The 21,595-nt window shown below is 39.0% G+C and overlaps 1 protein-coding gene and 1 pseudogene across 3 annotated transcripts in view; one reads left to right on the top strand and one right to left on the bottom strand.

Moving 5' to 3' along the window:
• Window positions 1-831: 831 nt before the first annotated feature.
• LOC139822190 (uncharacterized) lies at window positions 832-3,838 on the bottom strand (annotated as a pseudogene).
• Window positions 3,839-15,477: 11,639 nt separating this feature from the next.
• Window positions 15,478-21,595, top strand: part of LOC139821852 (fatty acid synthase-like) — a 56,295-nt gene continuing 50,177 nt past the window's right edge. Inside the window, exons 1-4 of one of the 3 annotated variants that reach the window (XM_071793210.1) lie at window positions 15,478-15,542; window positions 15,640-15,835; window positions 16,518-16,765; window positions 16,994-17,225. In XM_071793210.1, the coding sequence (XP_071649311.1) occupies window positions 15,673-15,835; window positions 16,518-16,765; window positions 16,994-17,225 (643 nt within the window). In that variant the 5' untranslated portion in view covers window positions 15,478-15,542; window positions 15,640-15,672. Of the gene's footprint in view, window positions 15,549-15,639; window positions 15,836-16,517; window positions 16,766-16,993; window positions 17,226-21,595 lie in introns of all 3 variants that reach the window. The other 2 variants (XM_071793211.1, XM_071793212.1) reach the window with 2 other exon arrangements.

Genomic DNA, 21,595 nt, shown 5'->3' on the forward strand with positions numbered 1-21,595 from the left:
CCTCTCTCCGAACTCCCTGAAAGAGCCCTACGCCCGGAATTATTGCCGGGAATATCGCGTTAGAGATTATAGTGTACGGTGGTGCAATCCGTTGCACCTGGCGCCCAACTTTGGTGTCGGAATTAGTTAAGCGTGCCGCCAATCCTCGATAGCCCTCCACCGGATTGCGAGACCGGGGGAAAAAGCGTCGCAGTGCATCCTCGATATATCCAAGACATGTTTGTACGAATTTCATCACGAGTACATGTTACCGTTGTATCGCGATAAGTGTAAAGTCACGTACACCGATACTGACAGTCTCATTTATCACATCAAGTGTGACGATGTGTATGATATCATGAAGCGCCACATTAATAGATTTGACACTAGCGATTACGCGATTGATAATACGTACGGTATCCCACTCGCCAATAAAAAAGTTCCAGGCTTAATGAAAGACGAAAATAATGGTGCGATAATGACCGAATTTGTCGGGCTTAGAGCAAAGATGTACGCCTTGCGAGTGGACGGTAAGAAAGATACGAAAAAGGCTAAAGGTGTTAAGAGTAACGTCGTAGCCAGGTCGATAACGTTCGACGATTACACGCGGTGTCTGCGCGACGAAATTGAAATGACGCGACAGCAAACCTGCATAAGATCCAAAAAACACGAGGTATACACCGTGTCCGAAACGAAAATAGCTCTAAGTACGATGATAAGCGATACATTATACCCGGTTCTACCGAAACGCTGCCATGGGGACATTATAAAATACCATTGTAAATATATTGTAAATACTATTGTAAATATATTGTAAATATATTGTAAATACCGCTGTAAATATATTGTAATTACATTTAGATATTTAGGAAAATAAATGACTCATATGTATATATATGTATGTTTTTATACTGTAATAAATTTTTACAATACATTATTCTTGTGTATCCATGAATTGTGTGAATTATCAAATCCTAACCACTTTACATAAACCTCATCCCCTCTTTTGCAAAAAACTTTTTCAACGAGATACACGTCGGGATTAGCAACGCTATGTAACTCGTATTCGTAGAAGCCGCCGGCGACGGGTTTTCCGCAGGAATCTTCCAACAAATACGTCACAGGATTAGTTTTCTGCACTTTGACGATTCTAAACACCTCCGTGGTCCAATTTGGCGTGTATCCTTTCTCGAAGATTGTCTTGAATTTACTCACGCGTACCGAATTGCCCACATTGAATCACGCGGGAGCAGCGATCTTTACGTGGCTGTACACCGTTGTTAGGAGCTTGTCGGCGATCGCGGGGTAACATCGATGGGTCGCATGCCGATAGTTCAATGCTTTCGCGCGTTGTAATCCGATACGAGACCTGGAAGCGAGTCGATCCATTTGTAATTTCCATTGCGCGTAAACATTTTCCACATATCGTTCTTGAGCGTGCGATTGAATTGTTCGACGACCGATGCCTTCATTACGGAATATGTCGAATAATGATTGATATTATGTTTCTTCAAGAGTTTCTGCACGTTTGCGTTGTAAAATTCTTTTCCCTTGTCAGTCTGCAGATTTTTCGGGCATCTTCCGCCGTCTCGAATTATTTTCGCGATCGCCGCAGTAACCTCGGGTCCGCTCTTGGCCTTGAGCGGTACGGCCCATGCGTGCTTGCTCAGCACGTCGATAACGGTGAGTATGTAGTGGTAGCCTCTGTTAAATCGCGTGTATAGGCGCATCTCGACCACATCCGCCTGCCACAGGTCATCGTATCCGCGCACTATGACGCGTCTTCGAGAAAAATTTCTTCTCGCAGGAGCGTGTAATTTTTCCACAAGCCTCCGTTTCTCAGTTGATTGCTTCTTACCAGCCATGACGATGACGCGCAACTGACGCAGATATCAGATGTACGTTCTTATCTATTCTCGATGATTCGCAATTACATCTTGAATCATCTTTTGAAGTTTGTTTAGGGTAATTTGCACGTTATTCTGGAATGCGGCCATCTTTCTCTCCATTTCATCCTGTCGATCTTTCAAAATTTGCACGCTCTGCTGCACGTAACGTTTATTGGCTGCATCGCCATCATCTACAGGCGGCGCTATCCGTCGAATCTTGCGCGATTTCGCGTCAAAGTCGGTGGCGACCATGCAAAGAGCGTTATCGCGCACGTGATTTCTGATTAATCCTCTCCATTGATAGTACGGTTCCGCACCGCCTCTTCCGAGCGATATACCAAACTTGTTGATCGGCATTTCGATGTTGATTGAATGACTCGCTGTCGCGCCACTTAATTTATAATAAGTCCAGCCTCGCGAAGTTCTTCGATAATTGACAGGATTTCGTTATCGTGACCGGTGTGACCCGCTAGGCGCGAAGCTTCGAGCAATCTGAGACGATCTACAAGCTCGTTGGGATCGTCCCAATGAACATAATCGATCTTGTTGTCGTTTAATGTCATGGCACGCGGTATACCTTTTCCAGCTTTTTTACCCGAAATCGACGATGCAATTATATGGTCGATCTTGTTGCCTGTCATGGCACGCGGTATACCTTTTCCAGCTTTTTTACCCGAAATCAACGGCCCGATTATATGTGTGTACTTGTATCCCCCGTTGCCCTTTATTTAAGCGTGAGCATCATAATTGCGTTTATGAGCACTCGTCATCAACAGAATGCTCTTGTATGTTTGCATATCGTTCTCTGTGTAGATATCATGATCGGGATATTTCTTAAAGATTAATTCGAAAAGACTGCGTGTGCCTTTGTATCGTATGCCGTCGATAATTATCTTGTCCGCGTAGTTCACGTCAAAACGTTTATTACCGAGCATCATTCCATCGTTGGTGAATTTAACACCGTACGCGATGTCCATACCGCTTTCTTGATCGCCGCTCAGAACTGCCCCGACATACTTTTGGCTCAATGGACCCAATTGATCTCGCAACGTTTCTTGACCCTCAGATGTTTGCAACTGCTGTCGAACGGACGTCACGAGTGGGTCATTCGTGGTTTCGAAAACATCTTCGTTTGCGAGCACTGTGGGTTGTACGCAAGGTGCAGAGGTTATCAGTGGTTCATTCAATGGACCTTTCGATCGTTTCGGTTTACGCGGTTTTAAAGTTTTGGTTATTTCGCTCAAATTAGATGACACATTTATCGATCGTTTCAACGTAACCGGAGTTGAAGCCATTACAGAGTCGTTAAACGAGGCGTTTGGTCGTTGTCGTTTGAGCTTCGGCTCTTCGTCTTCCCACGCCGTTTCATTCTCAATCTTTGACACGTCAGATTCTTTGCCAGCAACGGTGTTTTTGGCAATCTGCCTTAGAGGCTCGATGATGGGCTTAAAGTGTCTCTCCAACGCGATATCTTCCTCCACTTTACCAGTTTTCAAGGCGTGATACTTTTTGCGAATCGAATTGCTCGTTTTCGCAATTTGATTTGCTATCCTCTCGCGCTCTCTAATCTCCTCGCTGCTGTCCATGTGGCGCTAACGTTGTTCAATCGACGCGTCGACAACAACTAACCACGTTTCGGTATCGCAAAGTCGTTAAATCCTTTTCTGTATCGACCATTCGAAATCGCGCTGTCCTTGTCTATCACCACGAATCCATACTTTTGTTGCCAACACGTATGACACAATTTACTGAAATTATCGTAAGACATATCTGTGTTTACGTGATCGTTGTATATGTGTTTCAGATTGGTACTATCCTGTTTAAACATAATCAATAAATTCGCGTTGTCGCGTATAAGATGCTTCGGTATCTTCGCATACGTCTGACAAAGATAGAAAGAGTCAACGTCCGCGTGCCGGCCCATTGCAAAGTATTCTCTTATCGTATCCTGCTTGTCGCACGCCACGTCATCAAAGATAAAAATAAAATTCGGGAGCGCCTCGCTCGGCGGAATGACGTCACTGTTATTCAAGAACGTAAAGTAGCCAATCTCTTCTATCGGTGTTAGTATATTCTCCAAATATCGATATTTCGGTTGTTGCAACGATTTTGAGTACACATACACGTTCTCGAAACGTACACCGTACGGACTTTCCAGCAAGCTTATCAAGACGTTTGTCTTGCCGCAATTCGACGGACCGCAGATGATACCGCGTATAGAAATTGGTAGCATGCCTCCATGTTTGCGTACCTCTTTCATTAACGGCATCCTATCGTCAAAGTTTGTCACTTTGATCGTCCGCGATTGTCGTACGAACCGCATTTTACCTCCCCTCCACAACGAATGAAATGCAGTATCGAGAAAGCTGGCCTATTTATAGAGACGCGTAGAGCTGAGATGCTCAGTCTTTAAAATGTTTCTGCTCGTGTCAGATAACAGCGATATTTACGATTTAACCGCCGAGCAGTTAAAGTATATACCAAAGGTCATTCTACTGCGACAGTTTTATAATCACATAGATTATTTGTGGGATAAGCTTCCCGAACATATCAAGGCAGATTCGGAGGTTCAGCAATATCGGCGCTGTTTAATACATTATAATTTGCCGTGTCAGCAAACACACATCGACGGTCCGCCGCCGTTGATAAAAAACTGCGGCGAATGCCGCCGAAGATAGGTCGAGGTCTGCTGAATCGCGCGATAAACGCGCTTCCGATCGAATTACATATCCCCGGCTATCAATTTTGCGGACCGGGAACTCGTTTAGAAACACGATTGGCAAGAGGTGATCGGGGTATTAATCCATTGGACGCAGCGTGTCGCGAGCACGACATAGCCTACTCGCGTAGCAACGATCTCGCAGAACGACACGTGGCAGACAATATACTCGCCTCGGAAGCGCGAAAACGTGTCACCGCGAACGATTCGACTCTCTGAGAGAGAGCTGCGGCTACAGCCGTCTGGGCGGCCATGAAGGCTAAAACGAAACTCGGTATGGGTTTGAAAACGAAGAAAAAAAGAAGACCAAGCGAATACTTCCGGTAGCGAAACGCGGCGGTATCCTACCGATCCTGCCGTTATTAGGGGTTCTCGGCTCGTTGGTCGGCGGAGCGGCGGGAGTCGCAAAGGCCGTGAATGATAACAAAGCCGCGCGACGTCAACTGGAAGAGATGCAACGTCACAATCGCGCTATGGAAAATCACGGACTTTATCTCGCTCCGTACAAACGCGGACGGGGAGTCTCGAGAAAAAAAAAACGTCGAAGAGACGCTAAAAATTCCCAAGGGTGTAACTACCAATGTACAACTGCAACAATTGGCAAAACGTATGCGCATTCCATATTTTAGAGGTATTTTCATGCACGACTCGTTACCGATCGGCGGTATACGTCGAAACGAGAGCGGTATCGTGAATTTGGATAATACTGAGGGACTGGGTACTCACTGGGTGGCGTACGCGAAGAGGGGAGATCGTGCCATATATTTCGACAGTTTTGGCAATCTTCGACCACCGAGAGAATTGGCGCAGTATCTAGAGAACAATGTAATAGAGTACAATCGCACACCTTATCTGCAGCGATACGATCAGAGCAATTGCGGACAACTGTGTCTGCGTTTTCTACAGTCGGTTGACAATCAATTTAAAGACCGGCGTTACGCTGTTTAATCTCAGTATTCATTCAAACATGTCACTGACATTTACGCTCACCGGCAAGAGCAGCATCCTCGCGGTAAGCTACTTTCCCGCCGTGGATTTGAGCGATGGCGATTACAAGCTCGGTTTAACAGATTTTGAAACCTATCACACGATACCGAATGTAAATTCGTCGAACAATAAATTCTACTATGACGACGACGACAAGGAGATTACCATTCCCGAAGGATCGTACGAACTGCGTGATATAGACATGTATCTGAAATGCGCTCTTTTATGGGACCAATCCAATAATGTCTCGACAAACGAAGATGAACCGCACCCATTGATTATTATTCATGCTAATAACAATACGATGAAGAGCGAGATCAAGTGCGCTTATCGGTAAAATTTCACAAAACCGAACAACATTGGATCGCTGCTGGGATTTTCAGCGAATCGCGTGCTGGAGCCGCGACAATGGCACGAATCGGATGTTCCGCTAAATATCATCAACGTAAACATCATTCGCATAGAGTGTAACGTGACCGCGGGTGCGTACAGCAACGACAAGTACGTGCACACGATACACGAGTTTTCACCGAGCGTGCCACCAGGATATAAGATATCGGAAACGCCGGCACACAGATCATTTACCTTCCGATCATTGTACGGAGCATTTCGGACTTGACGCTTCGCGTCGTGGATCAGGACGGTCGATTGATTGATTTTCGCGGAGAAGAGATCACCGTTAGACTGCATGTACGAAGACGACAACGATAACGTGAGATGCTCATACTGAACGAAGCTGAGCAGGTGCAACAGACGAGAAACAAAAAGACAATCCGATCGCCAAAGAAGAAACTCACTGCGTCGAACATTGAATTTTTGAAATCATTGGGTTTCGTCGTACGAAATGGCTAATATCTTAAACATTGGAGGTAAACCAATCTTTGACGACAGCGTCGTAAAAATTGAGACACACACGTACAATCCGTACGCCAACACAACGTTTGGACATAACGATAAGATAAGAATACCCATACAACAGCAGGATTTATACACGTTGCCGTGCGAGAGCTTTCTCTACGTTGAAGGACGATTGGTAATAAAGAGAAGGAATGACGATCTGTGACAACGCTTGCGAATAATTGCGTGGCGTTCATGTTTGATGAAATTCGATATAGTGCGAGAGCCCACCGCAAAAATTTGGGTCCATTGCTTTTATGGATAAATTTACTTGCAAAAGGTAGTTTATAAGTCGTATTATCATAAACGATTGTCAGCCAAACTCGTACCCCCTGCGTTATGAGCAATAAAAATTTAATAACAATTGGATTTCTAAGCGATTTGGGTCCATCGCTTTTATGGACGAAACTTGTTTCATTCGAAAGGGCATCAAATTCCCTTTCAGAAAATACCCGGCTGATTTGCCCTGGCCCCTGCAAAACCCAGGCTGATCATGATTTTTGACTCAACGCGCGAGTCAGATCGAGCGTGGCGTTTGAAATGCGCGCCGTAAACAAGGACAGAGCGTCACGCTTTTATTTATACTTTGGATACTATCTAATATTATAAATTTTTAAAGATCATAATTGTTGTTATTGTTATTATTTAACGTTTATGATATTATAATATTGTGTAGGGATTATGAATATTTTTGATTTTTTTATCATTCATATATTATTATATTTTATATGTTAATTATATACTTTTATCATTTATCATAGTTAAAAATATCATATTTCCAGATAAAAAGTATGGAACTGTCAGAGAACGTAATGTAAATTGGAATTTTGTCAAATATTTCCAAGTTTTTTACATTTTTTTTATAATTAATTAAATTTTAACAAAATCATAGCAAATACTACACGGGAAAAAATAAACTGTAAAAAATCGTCAGAAATCTGATGACTATTTACAGTTTATTATGTAACTCGGCCACGGGTAATGATAAACTCGTAATTTTTCAATGAAATAAATGAGATACTACTAACACGTCAAATGAATTTTTGATATGCACATCAATGCTTTTTACAGTGTATAATAATATTAATATATATTCAAACAGTAAGATTAGATGTTCATACATCAATTTATAATAAAAATTCAGTAAAATGACTAAATTACAGTGCTAAACAGTATCTTTTATTGATAATTTTATTATTTTTTACATATCATTTTTTTCCGTGTAGTATTTGCTATGATTTTGTTAAAATTCAATTAATTATAAAAAAAATGTAAAAAACTTGGAAATATTCGACAAAATTCCAATTTACATTACGTTCTCTGACAGTTCCATACTTTTTATCTGGAAATATGATATTTTTAACTATGATAAATGATAAAAGTATATAATTAACATATAAAATATAATAATATGTATGATAAAAAAATCAAAAATATTCATAATCCCTACACAATATTATAATATCATAAACGTTAAATAATAACAATAACAACAATTATGATCTTTAAAAATTTATAATATTAGATAGTATCCAAAGTATAAATAAAAGTGTGACGCTCTGTCCTTGTTTACGGCGCGCATTTCAAACGCCACGCTCGATCTGACTCGCGCGTTGAGTCAAAAATCATGATCAGCCTGGGTTTTGCAAGGGCCAGGGCAAATCAGCCGGGTATTTTCTGAAAGGGAATTTGATGCCTTTTCGAATGAAACAAGTTTCGTCCATAAAAGCGATGGACCCAAATCGCTTAGAAATCCAATTGTTAATAAATTTGTATTGCTCATAACGCAGGGGGTACGAGTTTGGCTGACAATCGTTTATGATAATACGACTTATAAACTACCTTTTGCAAGTAAATTTATCCATAAAAGCGATGGACCCAAATTTTTGCGGTGGGCTCTCGGACTATTTATCTAAACTCCGAATTTTATCCGTACGATGACATGAATCTGGATTTTGGCAAAAATCGATACGCCGTCCTTTTCGATATGTATGCGCGTTTTCGTAAAACTTATTACGGATACGATTCCTTCGATACGCTTTGCAGCTTGTATACATTCCTGATGAAAGGACCTTTTGTTGTCATCGATTGCTCGCGACAAAACGAATCTGTCAAGAGCGCTACCGTGGATGTGTGAATAGAATTTGATTGTAAAGAAAATGTACCTGCAAATACTACCGCCTATTGTCTCATCTTGCATGATCGTGTAATCGAATACTGCCCGCTGTCTAATGTAGTGCGCAAACTCATGTAAATTGCAATATCAGCAGATATTGCGATATAAGATACACTGATGTACCGCGATAAGATACAGATTGCTCCGTCGTTTCGTCATGATCGTACCGACGTTTGTCGATCTGCAAAGATTCACCGTCGGGATGAAATTTGTCGTAAAGGAGGTGGCGGTTCTGAGAAACGGGACCGTTTTGGCACATTACATTTTTACATGTCCCATGCCATGGAGTCTCCTCACGAAATCCGACAAATCATGCGCTTCCTGGTTGATTGCAAATCACCATGGACTACGATGGGAGGACGGAAACGTGTCCTACAGCATGGAGAAACATCTAATTACATCGGCTGTACTTGGAGAGGGCGACGAGACGTCGACTCTTGTGTACGTCAAGGGATGCCAGAAACGAGAATGGCTGGTGGATCTGCTTGAGAATAAAGCGAGAAAACATCTAAAAATTGAGACTTTGGATGCAGATTACGAAGATATCGAATCTTTAAATAATCTAGATGTTACTAATACCTACTGTAAGATGCGGAAAACATATTAAGAATTGCGCATTACAAAATGTATTAAAAATATTTAACTGGTGGTCGCGACACCAGAAAAAATTATGATTTTTTGAAATAAACTATATATGTATATATAAATGTTTTATTTCTTTTTCTTACATACTTTGTAGTATAATATAGATTTTTTAGCTGTTTTTAGCTGTTTTTTAGTTGTTTTTAGTTAGGTATAGTTAAACGGCCTGACTGGCAAGTTTTATTAATCATAACACAACGACGTTTCGACCACTATTTTGGGTCCTTTTTAAGTTATTTTAGCAATGATGGATCATTGTGCGTCAAACATATAAAATTCGTGGCGGGTCGGAAGAAAAACACGATGGTCTCATGTGAAGGCCGAACAAGTAAGTTGTTTTTAGTTGTTTGATGGCTGTTTTTAGCTGTTTTTAGTTGTTTAAAAGAAGTTTGATAGCGGTTCAATAGCGGTTATACAGATCGCAGTTATACTGATAGCTGTTTTAGTTGTTTGATAGCTGTTCAAGAGCTGTTTGATAGCTGTTTTTAGCTGTTTCATAGCGGTTCAATAGCTGTTTTAGTTGTTTGATAGCTGTTCAAGAGCTGTTTGATAGCTGTTTTTAGCTGTTTTATAGCGGTTCAATAGCTGTTTGATAGCTGTTTCATAGCTGTTTTTAGCTGTTTTTAGCTGTTTCATAGCGATTCAATAGTTGTTTGATCGCGGTTCAATAGCAGTTTTACAGATCAAATCACCGAAAGTCAATTGTTTTCGAGAACATACGTGTCTCGCGGTGACTTCATTGCACACGTGCAAAACTGCACATCGCAGATTTTTCGGCAGGCGCATCCGTACGGCTACTGAGATGAAATTAGATATGATAAACATACGATGTGACAATAGTGTGATGTAGTAGGATGAATTTGAAGGTACGCTCTGTAGTCGAGGACTAAAAGTGAGAGTCGGTTGGTGTGCTTGATCGTGCAGTTTATACAACAATTGGTTCGCCATTGAGGACGGTTGGTGAGAGTCAGTTAATGTGCCTGATCGTGCGGTTTATACAACAATTGGTTCGCCATCTTAAGAGCTGTATATCAAAGCCCACCGGTATGAGCGAGTACGCAAAACTTTGCAAACCGATACGTAATTCTAAATTCAACATTGTGAAAATCAGCGAACCGCAGATGAGAAACTGTAGCAGATTGTATAAGAGGAGAGTCGACGTAGTGCGATATCTATTCCGTCGCGAGATCGGAATCGCCGATCTCCGATCGCATCAAGATTTTCTCTATCTCCAAATAAATTGGTTCATCCTCGTAAGAGAAACGTTCCCTTCTTATCAAGATGGAAATAAATGTGCCTGAAGAAATGGAAGTGCCTGGAGAAATATTTTAAGTGTATATTATCTAAAATTAAAAGACCTATACTGCTAAGAGACTAACAATAAGTGTAACAATAAGTGTAACAATAAGTGTAACAATAAAAAGACAATCAATGTTGTGTCACACACAGTGCGGAAGGTAACTCAAGAGCCAGGGGTTTCAGGTTGAAATCAAGCGGTGGTAAACAATTTTTCTATTTGTAGTTTTCGCATAATTTCTGAACGAGAACGCGCGAGGGAAAAAGACCGCGCGAACGAAAAAACGAACGGGGGACGGGGGAGAAACATCTACGAGGGAGAGATAACGCGAGCGGGAGCGTGCCGTGTGACGTCACGCGGACTCCGAGGCGCGGCGAAACGCGAACGCAGGTCCCCTCGCCCCGCGGCGCGGCGAAAACGCGGTCGCCCAGCGGCGCCGGAAAACGCGGACCCCCTCGCCCCGCGGCGCCGGAAAACGCGGACCCCCCCGCCCCGCGGCGCCGGAAAACGCGGTTCCCCCCTTCCCCTCCCCCGCGGCGCCGAAAAACGCGGTTCCCCCCTCCCCTTCCCCCGCGGCGCCCGAAAAACGCGGTTCCCCCCTTCCCCTCCACCGCGGCGCCCAAAACGCGCGATTCCCCCCTCCCCTTCCCCCGCGGTGCCCGAAACATGCGGTTCCCCCCTCCCCCACGCGGTTCCCCCCCGCCCCTCACCCCCCTCATTGCCCCCTAATTAGAACAAACGTAGCTTACCTACTTATATGTGTATTTATATCCACTTAATATAGAGAATTGCAAGAATAACATTAAATATAATAAGTACGTATTTAATCAATACATATTTTATTAATTTCAAAAATAAAAGACAATAGTTCTATATTATAAGTTCTATAATATTACATTTAAGGCTCCTGGGTACTCGTCGCGGGCATGTTGGAATATGACGTTAAAAGCGAGAAATAACACGTTGAAAATTCTTGCGTAGTATTTTCAAATAAAAAGATATTTGCTTAAAATAACATTACAGATCACTTCAGCACACTTTGAAAATACTCCCAGTTGAGGTTAAGTCTACCCCTTTCCCTTGTTGCGATTCTCTATATCATACGGATATAAATACACATATATGCATATTTGTAAAAAATAAAAGGTCATATATATATATATATATATATATATATATATATATATTATGAATTGATTTCGAGTAATTCAATATTTAAAGTAACACTGGATATATGTATTGCCAGCAATTTGTCGGCAAGAGAGCAGCATCAACTTTATTTCGCGTTCCCGGGAAAAAAAGATTATATAATTATATATAAATATATCTCTCGAGATATATTTATATATAATTATATATAATCTTATATATAATTATATATAAATATAATATAAATATACTCTCGAGAGTCTCTCTCTTTCTCTCTCTCTTTTTGCTCTCGAGAGTTCTTACTCGCAAGTGGACACGTACCATTAGACCGCAGCATAAGTTGCCAACAAGTTGCTGGCATGTTGCTATACAAAATTGCTATCTCGTGAAGGCATCAATTTGCCGACAAATGCGCACTCAGTTGCCACAATTCTGCTAGCAACACATACTATGTTGTCGGTAACATGCCAGCAACAATGCAGATACGTTGCTATCTGGGTATATATATATATATATCTCACCTTCTCCTTCCTTTCCTCTCTCCCACCTTCCCATTCTCTGCCTCTTCACTCTCTCTGGTCTATCTTGTCTGCATCATCAGAAATGATCACGCATGTGCATATCAATTTACTTACATTTACACTTGCTTAATTTTAATAATTTTGTATGCAGACATTGTAAAAGCTTCTTGACAGACAAAATTGTTGTAAATGTGTGTGAACGTATGACTAAAATTGAAATTAAAACGTAAAAATCATCACTTTTTGTAATAAAAAAATCTCGAGATAGATTGCACCGATTTTATTCAGACTGGTCGCAACCGACAACTTTGCTCAAATATTTTACTCAAAAACTCATTTCGAAAAAATTTCAGATGAACTTGGTAACGTCTTGACGTTTATGCAATGACGTAGTCAGTTAGTCGTTCTTTCTGGCATCGGTATTTGGCATCGGTTAACAATTTTACATACAATTACAATTAGCATATGCGCCAGATGTCAAAGTTTAGCGGATATATACTATTTATATTTGTGAAATAATTCTCTGGAGAATAAAGAGTATTGATCAGCGGTGTTCTTAGATATCACCCAGGCTTTTGATAAAATCTGGCACTCAAGGTTATTATATAAAATTAAAAAATTACTACCGCATAACTATTATCTCTTATTCAAATTATACCTAGAAAATAGACATTTTATAATAAAACTCCTAGAAGAATACTCGGAATTACAGCCCATCAGATCCGGAGTTCCACAAGGCAGTGTCCTTGGACCCCTGTTATATATAATTTTTACTGCTGACCTATACAACAGAACAAACAATGACGGGAACATTCGCGGATAACACAACAATATTAGCATCGCACAAGAACCCCGAAAAGAAAAGAAACGTCGAGGATTTTTCAGAGAAACATCAACAAAATACAAGCCTGGCTAAAAACCTAGCAAATTAAGGCTAATGAAAAAAAAATCATACACGTCACTTTCACACTGAACAAAGATTTATGCCCACCGGTAAAGTTAAACAACACTGAGATACCTCAAGCAGACTCTGCAAAATACTTAGAAATTCACCTAGATCGAAGGCTAACTTGGAAGACACATATGTGGCAGAAAAGGAAACAATTGGGAATTAGACTCAGAAATATGTATTGGCTACTTGCTCAAGAGTCAAAACTATCTTTAAACAACAAAGTTCTGCTCTATAAACCAATTATTATGTCATTATGGTATGGCATTCAGCTGTGGGGCTCTGCCTCCAATTCAAATATAGAAATTTTGGAAAGGTTTCAATTCAAAATTCTGAGAATAATAGTAGATGCGCCGTGGTTCGTAACAAACGAAATTATCAAACAAGACCTGAACATTGAAACCGTTAAAAAAGTAATAGCAAACTATACCCTGAAATATGCGGACAGATTGGATTCACACCCTAATCAATTTGCGAATGAACTACTTACCGAAACTGCAGATAAACGCATCATAACTGATCAAGATATTAACATATACAATAATACCAGATCATATATCCTCAGATCTGGCCAATTTCCATATCTGACCATATATGGCCATTCATATATGATCATATATGATCAGATATGAATATTTTTTCTCGAATAAGTAAAAGAGTATAAAGGATGCTTGGGAATATGTATTGTAAGGGTGACCGGGGCAAAGTCGTCACCGAGACGAAGTCGTCATTGCAATTATCTTGAAATTTGTATGTTGTGTGAAATTGCCATTAATACTGTAAACGCGGCTTATAATGCCCACGTAACCAACGGAGTTTAATGAGGTTATGTGCCATGTTGTGTTTCTTATCGAGACAAACGTGTTTTCGGAGGGCGAAAGTAAAATTTTTTGCGCGTCGAAAATTTGTAATATCTTAAATATTATTGTGTCTCCAAATCTCAAATTAAGTGATTCTAAAGAGTAATGCATGCTGAACACGAATCCAGTAAAGTTTTTTTTATTTTCATTGATTTCTAATATTTTATGAGCGACCAAACTTGAAACTTGTGTCCGGGGCGAAGTCGTCACCAAGCCATATTATGGAGGCGAAATCGAAGTCAAAGAAGCAGCAGTAGTCGGATTCCGGCGAGGACTTGGATAATATGTGCTACGTGTGTTCAGAGATGACAGAATAGAGCGTACGAGAAACGTGCGATCGTAGGGCACATAAGTGTGTGCGCTTTTTTTGTAATTATTTTCCGGCATTGTGTTTTTAATTAATGTTTCCATTTTTTTATTAAAAAATAATTAATAAAATTTTATCATTTTTCATGATCGGAATTATGATTTTTCATGTAAAATTCAGTCCGAGAATAGAGTAACGACTCCGCCCCGGCAATTTTGATATTTTAATTTTTGCACTTTTTTCGTTTTCACTCTATACCAGTTGAACAAAGTGACGTAGACCAAAAATGTCCGTATACATTTTGTAGCTAAGGATTCACTCTTTACAACGGTATACCACATTTTACTAAAATTATTTGTTTTGTTGTTAAAAATCGGCACCGAAGAGATAGTGGCGACTTTGCCCCGATCTCTCCTATATTAAATTGTCAATTTATAAAGGGACACTGAGACAACGACATCTTTTAAATCCAAATTACCGATTTTGACATATGTATGTATTTAAAACAATCTCCCTTAATATTCAATGTAGAAAAAAATTAAGACACTTTTATTAGGGTGTTTCTTAAAGATCGCCTAACTACATAGCGCTATTCTTTATCAAAAATTGAGTTGAAAAGAGCCATTTTTTTCTATAATACTTAATAAAGTAATAATTATTATTGTGTAAAGTCAATTCAAACAGCATAGTTTTTTAGCCGGACCGTTTTTTACGTCAGTGAGCCACGCGTCCGTAGTGCGCTCACGCAAGCGCAACTTGGCAGAAGTTTCTCTGTGCCAAAGGAGAAATGGAACAAATCATTTTCAGCGTAGCATGAGAATGGTTAAAGTGATCCATGAGTAGGTTTTTTTTAGTATAAGAGCGTTTTTCGTGTCACGGATTGGGGTTTTATGTATTTTGTGTGTGGCACTCAAGTTCCTCTAAAGGAGAAACATAAAAATTAAAAAAAAAATCAACCAGTTGTTCCACGATTGTATGGTAAACATGCGATAATGAAAACGTCAGGTGTTGAATTATTCAAAATTTTAATCGGTTGCAACATTAATATGTATGTACAAAAAATGTAATATATATACAATAAAGTAGAGAGGATCGGAGATATGCGATTTAGTTACGCTTTAACTTCAATCTTGAGTGTTTCAATTGCCACGTTGCTTCCACTTCCTATTGGTACGTGTATGTAGTATTAAATTGTATTTGATTGTTTTTCTTTATTTTATATTTATGTCTATTTTCTCAATAAATAAATAATGGCATCTCGTTATAGAATTTATCTGCTTTGAACAAAAATTAAGATACTATGAATCGATCGAACTCGAATATCAGCATCGATGCTGAAGAAGAAATCGTTATCTCTGGTATTGCTGGCCGATTTCCTAATAGTGACAATTTAAAAGAACTCCAAGAAAATCTTTTTAACAAGGTGGATCTTGGTTCGAGCGATCATGGACGGTGGAATAATAGTAATAAATTTTTCTTTTTACATTAAGATATAATCTCAAAACTTATTAAATAAAGTATTCATATTTCATATTGATCGTAATTAAAGATTTGCAATATCTAATCTAATAATCTTTAAAAATGATGTCAGAATTATCAAGAAAACTGTGTTACATATATATACATTTTTTCAAACATTTTCGTGACTTTGTTATTTCTAATATTATAGGTAAAAAACGATCCAGATGCATATTATGAATCTTTTTAGAGCATTATTATTTTTTATATAGAAAGAAGTATATGCATATAACGTATAAATATTCTTATAAAATTTGAGCTTATTTTCGCGTTTTCTGAGCTGAGTGGAGTGACTTCACTTCTTTTGTTGTTCAAGTTCTGATTGTTATTTCCTTTCTTTCGATTTTATTATAAACTGTGATATTAACTGTTTTTTCGCGGAAAATTACATCATAATTAATCCACCAAATTTTGAAATTACTCACTTATTTCTTCCCAGAGAGCGTGAGATTATTTTGTTACCGCTGAAAATGGTTTCAAGCAAAGCCGAAACATCCGATGTTAATTATGTATCCTATTATAGTTATTAAAAATCGATGCTACGTTAACTCACGCATTGTTTGTCGCATTGTACTCTCAAAGTCCTTTTTTACTTGTTACTTAATAATATACTCATTTCTTATATAGCTTATAATATGCCCCATCGAATCGGTAAAGTCAACAATATTGAGAAATTTGATTCAGAATTTTTCAATATACCCGCCATGGAAGCTGATATAATGGATCCTATGTCTAGAATGTTATTCGAACATGCTTACGAAGCAATTATTGATGCGGGTGTAAATCCAAAAGAATTACGGGGAACAAGAACGAGTGTTTTTACAGCAATTACTATAGCTGATACTCGTACGCAATTTTTTTTTAAACATTCTGAGGTGTGATATATTTAATTATTATATACAACACAATTAATAGAAATTTATTTAAAGAAATGATAACTATATAAAATTCTTGTTGCAAATATGAAAATTTGTCTTATTACTATGTAAAATTATAGAAACATTATACAATAGTTTTAACAGCTTTAAAAATATATAATATTTAACTTATTATTTATACATTTTAATACTTCACATATATTTAAAAACATGTATTTTAATTAGTTTGCTAAGTTATCCATGATTGGAAGCAACGTTTCTTTCATGGCAAATAGAATTTCTTACTGGCTTGGCGTTATTGGACAATCGCATAATATTGATACTGCATGTAGTTCAAGTAACGTTGCTATAGTGAAAGCTTACGAGCTGATTCGATCCGGAGAATGCGACGCGGCCATTATCGCTTCCGCCAATCTTTGCAACCATCCTCATACACAATTACAATTTTACCATTTAGGTATGTATTTATTATATCTTATTATATTGTATATTGTATATCGTATATTGTATATTGTATGTTGGATCACATAAGAAATATTAATATGTTTGTTTATATCTCATTTATTTCCATCTTTACGCAAATTTCAAATTTTATGTTGGTAACCATTGTCATATGTCGTGTACTTGTTATATTAATACAATATATATTTTTTTATTTTTTGAGCAATATTTAACAAAAAAATATTTATTTTATAAGATTAATTGTTTTTGCTTCCTCATAGAGGAAGCTTTGTTTTTATTTAAAAAAAAATTATTAATTTATTTTACCAATGTGTTTAGAATGTTCCAAAACGTCGAAAATCCCATTTCTACAAAATGTCCGCGCGCGCGTGCGTGCGTGCGTGCGGATTTGACGTTCGTAGTTGTTTTAATTTCCGCAAATTTTGAGATATCGGGCTCAATTTTGCTTCCTTATAGAGAAAGCTTTGTGATGGTGAAAAAATTTTTTTCGAGATTTTGATGGAAATAGGTTTAGAATGTTCCAAAATGTCGAGAAATCATATTAGTAGAAAATGTCCGGGAGTATGTATGTATGTATATGTGTGTGTACAGATTTTTTTGTACACGCATTTACTTCTACAATTTTTTAGATACCGGGTTGAAATTTTGCACACAAATAGAGTATTATAGAAAGTATGTTCTTCTCTAATTTTCTTAAAATCCGTCGACCGGTATGGATTTTAAGGAGATTTTCATTTTTCAGAAAAGTGTGTTATACGCTGTAACTTTCTCAACATTTAAGATATCGATCTATTTCTAATACTATTATATTCTTCAGTTTTTTGTACCCCTATTTCATATATAATTTTTTAAGATTTGGTTAATTAGATCCATTTTTATACGCAATCAAAGGTCCATAATTTTTTTAGAAATATGTGTGGCAAATTTTGAAATATCGGGCTATTTATAGTTTTATTATATTTTTGGCTTAATTGTCTAGATCGAATCATGATCTAAGATCGGTATGATCCAAACAATTAAGTCAAGATCAGGGCATGATCCAGACAATTAAGCCAAGATTGGGGCATGCTCTAGACAATTAAGCCAAGATTGAGGCATGATCCGGACAATTAAGCCAAGTTCGAGGGATGATCCAGACAATTAAGCCCAGATCGGAGCATAATCTAGACAATTAAGCCAAGATTTGGGCATGATCCAGACAATTAAGCCAAGATCGGGGCATGATTTGAGTAAAAATTGGGGGACGATTCAGACAATTAAGTCAAGGAGGGGACGATTCAGACAATTAAGCCAAGATCGGGGCATGATCTAGACAATTAAGCCATGATCGGGGTATGATCCGTACTTATAATACCAAAATTATAGAAGCCACTAACTTTTTTTAAATGTAGAGTATCATTAAAGGAAAGTTAGTATTGAATTTGGCGATGAAATCGGTAAAAGGGTTTATTTTTTATAAAATTTTGAATTTTTTGAAAAATGTCTGTGGCAGCTTTATAACTTCCGCAAATTTTGAAGTATTAATTTCTAATTCTATTATATTCTTCAGTCCTTTCTACTCTTATTTAATGTACAATTCTTGATTTGGTTGATTAGGTCCAGCTTTATACGCGATCAAAGGTTGTTCGAATTAAGCGCGTTCTCGAAAATATCGACTCGCTAGTAGTATCGATAGCGACACCACGACCGCGGCGACAGCGGCGCCGGAAGAAAGGGGCGCGCTGCCGATCGTCAATTGTTGTTACCGGTCCGCGCTTGCAACGCGACGATACGTAAAAAGCCGCGTTCTGCGTCATTCGCTCAAGGTCCGCGATACCGAAAGCACGTTTCGAGTTCGTTGTTCTTTTGCTTGTTTTGCTAGAATTGGTCGTAAAAGCGTGATCCCGATAAAATACGGTCTAGTGAGATCGTTCGGTTGTATCAGTTATTAGTGCAAGGCGTGATTCTGAATATACCAAAAAAAATTCCGCTCGGAAAGTGTCGTATAAAGCTGCGCCATTGCACAATTACTTTCGAGGTACCGGCCTCGCGCCCGCGTTACCGCGCGTGGAATGATGCTCGAGATCACGACCGGATTGAATGCTGCGTGCGTGCGATTTCCGTGCTTAGCACAGAGAGAAAGAGAGAGCGAGAACATTCTTGCCGACGCACGAAGGACGAAGGATACGCGTGCCTATTAAGAAGGACGAATTACGCTAGCTCAGACGAGGATTACATCCCTTATTAACATAGCCTGGGACGATCGAGTTGTGTTCTTCAACGTTAAGTACTTCGTTTTATTTTCTTTCCGAGTTTCGGATAAGTGTGGACCACGCCTTTGGGGGCTTGTTAAAGCCCTTTCGATTACTTCGGATAACGCTGTCTAACGACGGTATTTCTTGTATTTAAGATCGCTAGAGTAACAAACCGAATATTGAATTCCACCACGCGTACCCGCGTTAAATATATATATTTCTTTTGATTCCGCGCAGTGTTTGACTCGAGACGTTTAGTCGTGTAATCTCATTTTCGGGAGATTCAGTGATTATTGCGGTGCGTTACAATAACTTTGAAATTTAATACCTCATTGTTCAGCCCGTCACGCGGGGAACATTGCGTTTTCGTAGTAATAAATTAAAGACTCGTGCGAGGCATCACATGCCTTACATTACTATATTGCTTTCTATTAAGAATAATTCGACTTATTATTTTCGACATTGCGTTGCGTAAAATTCAACTTCGTAGTTTAAGTTTCCGTGCGTTATTTCTTTCAGAGTTATTTTAATCAGATTATTACAAATTACCTTCAGTATTACACGCAATTTATTGCATTTACAATATTGTTTACAATATTGTTTCAAAGCCAAGACTTTTCGTATTCTGCGTGATATGATTTTCGAAGCGCTTACAAGAGTTATTAGATTTACAGTTACAATAGTTTCATTGCGTTAAACAAAGTGATGCGATTTGCGATCACGACACATACAATGTCGTAAAGAAATTATTATTTGACATAATTACTGCCAATATTTTTTATATTATTATTCTGATTTGCTTTCAACTGCGCTACTATTTCATGTGTTTACTATTGGAATTGACTGATATTATTTGTGTTGTATTTTTATTGTGTCTCTGCTCATCAGGAGGAGCTCTTGTAAATATACTGAGATAACTAAATCCCTGTTGCTCGTTCACCTTAGTTACATTCTCACTGCTGGTATTCATTCTATTTTAAACAAAGGTCCATATGCAAAGTCCATACATGGATCATGTATATAGCCTGAGGCGGGATTCTGTAATTCCTTATTTTTATCATATATGTAGGGTTACGATTCTGAGGATGGTGTAAGAATGGACGTTTTCTTTTTTTGTAAAAAAACTAAATAACTTTAATACGGATAAAGTATAATCAGTCTTTCTCGGAGCGTAGTCGACTACGCACTCTGCTGTCCCCGCGCGAATGTCTCACGCGCGTGCCATCTGTCGATGCCGCCACCGAACTCGGGGCCCACTTTTACACTCGGCCATTCTGCTAATCTTCGATCCTCGAAGAGTCATCTCCCTGGTACTGGTATGGTTTCATGTAGTTCGCTGCAGTAGTAGTTATTTTCGGACCTTCTCCTTCTCCAACTCGAATCATCTCGTAACGATGATTGCCGTTAACCTGCGATACTTTGTATGGACCGAAAAACTTCTTTTTAATTTTCAGTCCGGGACCAAATTGTGTTCGTTTAATGGTTACAATGTCGCCCTTCTTGTACAATATAGCGGCCTTGTGGTTTCGGTTGAACGTACACCGGTTTTCTACTTGTATCTTATACAAATTCGCCTTGGCTAAACTACGTAGGTCCTCTCGGTTATTCTCAAAAAACTCGGCTGATTCTTGCTCGATAAGCTCCAGAACCCGTGAATCTTCCTTCCGCCTCATCTTTACGTCAAAGATCAGTTCAAAAATGGAGTCATTCCAATACTCTGTTGATATGTGCGGTTTAGGCAACCTTGAACCTGGTCCACATAGCGATACCATCTGTCGGGATGATCCAAAGCCAGCTTCGTTAGTATTGGTATAATGATCCTGACTCTCTCGACTTGGCCATTCCCTCTGAGTACTCCGGTGGGGATTTTGATGTGCTCTATATTCTCTGACGTACAGTAGTTCCTAAATTCGCCTGACGTGAATGCAGTCGATCGCTGATGATCCGTTGTGGGCTACCAAACGTCACCTGCTGCATTTTTTTTTTAACGTGGAGAAATCTTCTATTACCGGCCATTCCTGACCGGTAGCCTTTTCGGTGTTGGAGGGGGAAGACCCCCTCACCCCCCTGGGAGGGGATGAGGGGAGTGTGGAATTTTTACCTACTAAAACTCCACGGGTGTCCAGCACTG

The sequence above is a fragment of the Temnothorax longispinosus genome, chromosome 11, assembly GCF_030848805.1.
Source record: "Temnothorax longispinosus isolate EJ_2023e chromosome 11, Tlon_JGU_v1, whole genome shotgun sequence".
NCBI lineage: Eukaryota > Metazoa > Arthropoda > Insecta > Hymenoptera > Formicidae > Temnothorax > Temnothorax longispinosus.